The 6,000-nt window shown below is 44.7% G+C and overlaps 1 protein-coding gene across 3 annotated transcripts in view; it reads left to right on the top strand.

Annotated features, from left to right (window-relative positions):
- The window catches only part of Armc8 (armadillo repeat containing 8), a 93,092-nt gene extending 87,595 nt beyond the window's left edge, over positions 1-5,497 (top strand). Inside the window, exons 22-23 of one of the 3 annotated variants that reach the window (XM_075964886.1) lie at positions 3,006-3,058; positions 5,211-5,497. In XM_075964886.1, the coding sequence (XP_075821001.1) occupies positions 3,006-3,039 (34 nt within the window). In that variant the 3' untranslated portion in view covers positions 3,040-3,058; positions 5,211-5,497. Of the gene's footprint in view, positions 1-3,005 lie in introns of all 3 variants that reach the window. The other 2 variants (XM_075964885.1, XM_075964887.1) reach the window with 2 other exon arrangements.
- The last annotated feature ends 503 nt before the right edge of the window (positions 5,498-6,000 follow it).

The following is a 6,000-nucleotide window of genomic DNA, read 5'->3' on the forward strand; positions in this document are numbered from 1 at the left end:
TCTCTGCATGTTGAGATAGTTCAGAAGCCCTCGTGCTTTCTGCCTTTCACACCCACACCTATCTCGTGCCCACCCCATAATGGCGTCATTCCTTCAGGCATTACACATTCTGCCCCATGTGATTTGCCACCTTAGGTGTCTCCCCTTCATGTCTCCATTGTTCAGTGTTTTCAAAAATTACCCACTCTGTATTCCAGTAACTTCGCTGTTAGGTATAAACTATAAAAGGGGTGAATATCTTGAAGTACTTGCTCATGTGCAACTTAGATCCTAGTACAAAAGCCAGATACTATGAACAAATAGATATATATCCAGTGATGGCAGGGGACATAAAGAATAAAGAACATTTCTCTCATATCGTATAGTTAGAAAAAGTGCCTGAGGGTGTGGTGGCTCATCATAGGCCTGGTTGAAAAGTGCTATACACAATTTAGAGGGAGAATATTCCAGGCAGGGAGCCCAGTTAGTCAAAAGGCCATGAGGTACAGGGGAGAATTTCATATCCTTAAGGACAGATATACAAGAAGAGCAATAGAGTCATGAAGGGGAATGATCACAGGGAGAAGGGCCAAACCCAGCAAATCTCTGAGAGCCTTCCAGGCTCTTCAGGAGGCTCCGAGGAAGGACCCTGTGGTAATAAGGACTTTGGCTTTTAGAGAGCCTTGAGGGAAGGAGACAAAAGCAAGTCTGCAGAACATGAAGTCTTAGAACAAGAGCAAAGGAAGGTGTCTGGGTTTGACCCTGAACAATGAGGTAGAGGGCACCAAGATGACGTGGATATGGGGAATTAGGTGGACAGACGGGATTGAATTCCTGCCTGGATATGCCTACTGTAGGGTGCATGTCTGATATCCAAGGATTCGGGGAAATGTGACTGGTGTAGATTTGAATGGTGTTCAGATGGAGCTGGAGAAAGTCATTGAAGGAGAGAGTTATGAACAAGATGAAAGGGAAGTGCTAAGAATTGAGATCCAAGACCTGTCACCATTTATGGCAGGTGAGAAAATTCCAGCAGAGAGCAGAAGGAACAACTAGTAGGGCAGGCAGATAGGCAAGCAAAGGGGAGACATGCCCAGTGACAGTTATTCTTCAGAACTCCCTCAGCGACCATGCCAGCACCTTCTCTGCTCCCATAGTACCTGTAGAACATTCATGCTGTCTTAGTTATTTTGTCTAGTAGTTCTAAACTCCCAAAGCATACAGAGGAGACTGGGCTTCTGCCTCCCTGAAGCTTATTGTCCTGTAAGTTAGATAAGTCTGAGTAATTTGTAGCCCCAGGTGCCAATCAGATGAGCAAAGAACCAAATGTAAGTGAGGTCAGCTGCAGATTGGAGTCTCTGCCTTCCCTCCATGGCTGCTGGCTCTCACTGAGAGCCGGGCTGCTAATTGGGAGTTTTGCTCAGATTTGCTTGGAAGAGAAAACCTACTTAAAATTGTCTTTGGGGGATCTCAAGTTCAAAACAGACTTGATGAACATGAACTGGGATAGGTGTGGGTTCTGGCCTGTATTGCTTTTGGCCAGTCTGGTGCTGTGTCTCCAAATTTATGTGGCATATGTTTTGGGTTTCTACGTTTAAAAAGAAAAGGTAGCTATCTGGGGTTGGGGTGCTCACCTGTGACCTCAGCACCCAGGAAGCTGAGAAGAGGACCGTGAATTTGAGGTCAGCCTTGCTGCAGTGCAAGCTGATTTATGTGGCAAGAACCTGCCTTTGGGAAGAAAAAAGGAGTGAGCCACTCAGCCTGTCTGTCCTGAAAGACTCCTTAGATAACAGGAAGTCTAAACACAATGAGCACACTCTGGAGCCCCCTAGGAATCAAACAGCCTACTAGGTCTAGAAAGATCTGACAGTTGAAGCAGCAGGTTCCCTTATTTTGGTGAGAGATCAGTGTCTCACCCTGTCCTTCTCCTGCTCATGTCTCTAGTGCTGTTACAGATACACACCACCACATGGGCTGAATCAATAGTTTTATAGACTATGTGTACAGGATGACCTGGCACATTAAAGTCTGTCAACTAAACGAGGTAATTCTTGAACTTTGCATGTAATCTCAGCACTGGGGGGGGGGGGGGGCGCATGCACAGGAGGATCATTGCCAGTTCAAGGCCAGAACAGGTTACATAGTGAGTTCTACGCCAACTAAGACTCCAGAGACAGTAACTTTGTTTCAAACACACATGGAAAAACAAACAAAAACTGTCAGGCAATGCTGGCGCATGCCTTTAATCCCAGCATTCAGGAGGCAGAGGCAGGCGAACTCTGTGAGTTCGAGGCCAGCGTGGTCTACAAGAGCTAGTTCCAGGATAGATAGGACTGTTACACAGAGAAATCCTGTCTCGAAAAAAATAAAATAAAAATAAAAAACAAATTAAAAAAAAAAACTCGTAAGACTCTACCTTTGACTTTATAGTAGTAGCTGCAATTGAGTCCACTTTATCATTGGCCTAAGCTATTAGTACCGCTTTGATCAGCTAATAGCAACTACCAGTTTGGGCTTTTTCTTTTAAGCTAGGCAGGGAGACCATTTCTAAAGACAGACTGGCCTAATCCCACAGTTGTATCTTCTTTGTAGTCTGCCAAACTTTAACCTTCATAGTCCTGGGGCCTTTGAACCAGGACCTCACCTGACAGGCTCTTGGCCCCCTTTCAGGTACCTCAGCACCTTCCCCTTTTGTCAGCTTCCCAGTGTCCTCCCCTAGACCTAGGCATTGCTACATAACATGCACACAGCAGTAAGAACAAGTCAGGATTCCAGACCATCTCAACTGTAGGAACACCGTAGAGCTGTCCAAGAGAACCCCAGGGAAATGTCTGCTGATGATAGCTGTTATCTCTGTGTAATAGCCCTAGCTATCCTGGAACTAGCTCTTGCACACCACGCTGACCCCATAAGGTAGGTGCTCAACTGGGCTCAACCCAGCTCCCTCCTAACTACCATTAGTCACGAAGATACTCTCCTCAGTTCCAGTTGTGAGATGGTGGCTAACGGGAACTTTGTGATTTCAGGGCAAAGACGGCGCTGCAGCAGTACCTGGCATGACGGGAGAGCCCGGGCACCTGTGAGCACCCCCCACCTTTGTTTAAGGAAGTGCAGGAGCTAGCCTCATTTGACTCCTTCTATTTGCACACGTCACCTTGGACTGCAGGGAGCTGTTTTGCAAAGCAGTTTAGTAGGCTTAGATCTCAAATTCATCTTGAGAACATTTTTTTGAGGTAGTAATTTCCTCAGAGGATTATTGTGTTTTGTTTTGTTTCTGAGCTACCTGGACTCTTTATTAGAACAATCAATCATTTTCCTTTGGACCTACAATTTTTTGCCTATGCTGCAGCCACTTTGTGAGCAAGAATGGTGTGTGTGTCTGTCTTGTCTGTGTGTGTGTGTCTGAATGTGTGTGTGTGCATGTGTGTGTGTACATGAGAGTTTGAATGGCTGTGTGGGTGAAGGATACCTCAGATTTTTCTTTTCTTATTTTGTGTGAAAATCTCTTTTCTACAGATTTTCCAGGGTTTAAGCATTGCTTGCTGTATAAAAAAAACTTTACTGAATTATATACAGTTTGAATGAAATGTTATTTTAAAAGCAAAACAATTGTTTAGTGTTCCATAAAAGTTATGTTGAATTTTGGTCAGATGAATATTTGTAAGTAAAAAAATATATGCATTTCTGAACCTCAACTTACATAGATTTTCTTTATAAAAACAAAAAAGAAAAAAGAAAAAAAAGACAAAGAAAAAGTTGGCTACAGTTCGCCTGAATAACAGGCGCTGTACATGGTGCTGTGCAGATAGTAAGCTAGCCTCTTACTGCCGTTAATATTCGCAGGTACAGTTTTTTGTTGTTCTTGTTTTGTTTTTTTTTCAGCCTAATTTGATAAGCTCTCAGGCTTCCAAGTCAGAAGGACAGTGGAATGGAGAGTGAGGCAACAGTCACTAGGGTTCTGAAATGTCAGAGGGAGATAGAACTACTGATAGTGGAAGCCTAGAGAGGACCAGGTGGACCGCCTTTGACAGGACCGGGGACCGAGAGCCTCCCAGCTCCCCTAAATCCTGTCTTTAGTGTAGCAATGTCTGGCAGGGTTTAGAAACAGACCTGGAGAGCAGGTCACCCCCTCCTGAAAACAAGCCAGATCACTTTGTGCTTCCTGCGGCAGCGGATCTCACTGTGAGACCAGCTTGTTCTGCAAACAATCCTAGAAAGAAACAGTAAGATAGGAGCAGCTTCCTTCTAATTCCAGAAAGCCTCTTCTTGACCATCCCAGCGAGGCCACATGGTAGCTGGGGATGCCTGGTTGTTATGCTCTGCTAGAATGAGATGGGAAGTCTTTTCCTGAATGAAGCTAAAATGCGAAACGTTGAGGGAAGGGAAGGGATTCTCCCCGGGATTACTGAAGATGACTTCTTACTTTTATTTTCATTATTTTATTATTTTTTGCATCTGCTCTAACTTCTGGTCCCTTCAAGGTGAACTCAACAGAGGTAGAACCAGTCTTCCTTTCCTTTTACTAGAAGGAGGCCAGAGCATGGCAGACTGGTGTGAGGTCTGTGGTCCTAAGCTTGCAGTGTGTGTGTGCAGCTGCCGGGGTCCACACCTTCCCATCAGCCACTCCTGATAGGGTTGCCCACCTGCAAGCTGCTCTGTCACCAGCCTACACCTTCCTTGGGAGACTTAAATCTGGTTTATTGCAAATGAATGTTTTTAAATGTATTTAATGCCATGTTTCCTGTTCTCCATTTGACCACGCGAGATGCAAACACAGAGATTTCCAAGGTTTTTGTTTTGTTTTGTCATCCCCCCAACATCACTGATTTAAAAGCTGTCACACAGAACTTGGGTTTTGTGCAGGTGTCCTGAGTGCTCATATGGGAAGACTAGCTCAAAGGAAACCTAGTGTACTGGAGTGAAGCCTTAGAGGGCCCGCTCATTGCTACTTCTGGTCTGAGACTGTACCCTTGTGTAGCATTTGTAACAAATGCTACAGCGCAGTTTTAGAAAGTACCAGTACATACAAAGAAACCAATAGTACGTTGCTGAGACAATCTCAAACCCAAATAGCATGAGAGGGCTGAAGACGCCTTGAACTCTGTGGATAGATCTTGCCTGTGGGTATAAGCAATGGTCACATAAAAAAGTGCTTTACTATAATTAACTTCTCTGATTTGAATGAAGGGAAATGTATTTATTAAAACAAAGCTGTTTGCTGCTTTATGCAGGTGCAGTGTTTGGTCAGCAAGGAAGTGGGGAAAATGGGACATGGTCTTATGTCTGCACCCAAGTTCTTACTGAAGCTTCTCGCTCTAATACTGCATTCTGTTTCTCCTTTGTGCCCTGATTGTAACCCAAAATTTATAAACTAGAAAAGAATGTCCAATTTAATAAGTTGCATTTTTTTTCCTTAAGCACTTTATTCAGAACAATATGTGTTCTTCTGGTAGTGTTTGGATAATATGATTTTAACACATGCTAATAAAAGCCAAGAAAAATCATGGCAACCTCTTAAAAGGAGTCTGTTTTCCAAATGTCTGGAGCATAAGGAAATGGTAGAAGGTAATGCGGACTGGCTTTCAGAGGCTGTGATCTGTGGTAAATGAAGGTCGCGAGGTGGTTTTGCATTGCAGAATGGAGAGCAATACCTCAAGCCAGTTATGGCTCTCAGAGGCACCTGCATAGTCTGAGGACTCCTCTGCCTGGCCTGCAAACCCTTTATGGTACCCATTCCCAACCTGCTGTGTCGTGTCTTCCCCTTCACCCAAGCCTCTTACGCCATTGCCACCACTTGCTGAAGTCAGACTGAGTATGACAAACGAGCGACTGCCGTCCTTCTGCAGGGACACACAGGTGTCCCTCCCTTCTGTACTGTGCTGCCTTCTGAGTCTAAACCTGACCACAGCTCCCAGTTCAAGGCCTCACTGGAAATAGAAGTCCAGGGACACCTGCCCCAGAGCATGAGGGCAGAAAAGGAAGACAATGAGGTTGGTGTTAGGGAAAGAGAATTTTGGTGGT

Source organism: Microtus pennsylvanicus, chromosome 3, assembly GCF_037038515.1.
Source record: "Microtus pennsylvanicus isolate mMicPen1 chromosome 3, mMicPen1.hap1, whole genome shotgun sequence".
In the NCBI taxonomy this organism is placed as follows: domain Eukaryota; kingdom Metazoa; phylum Chordata; class Mammalia; order Rodentia; family Cricetidae; genus Microtus; species Microtus pennsylvanicus.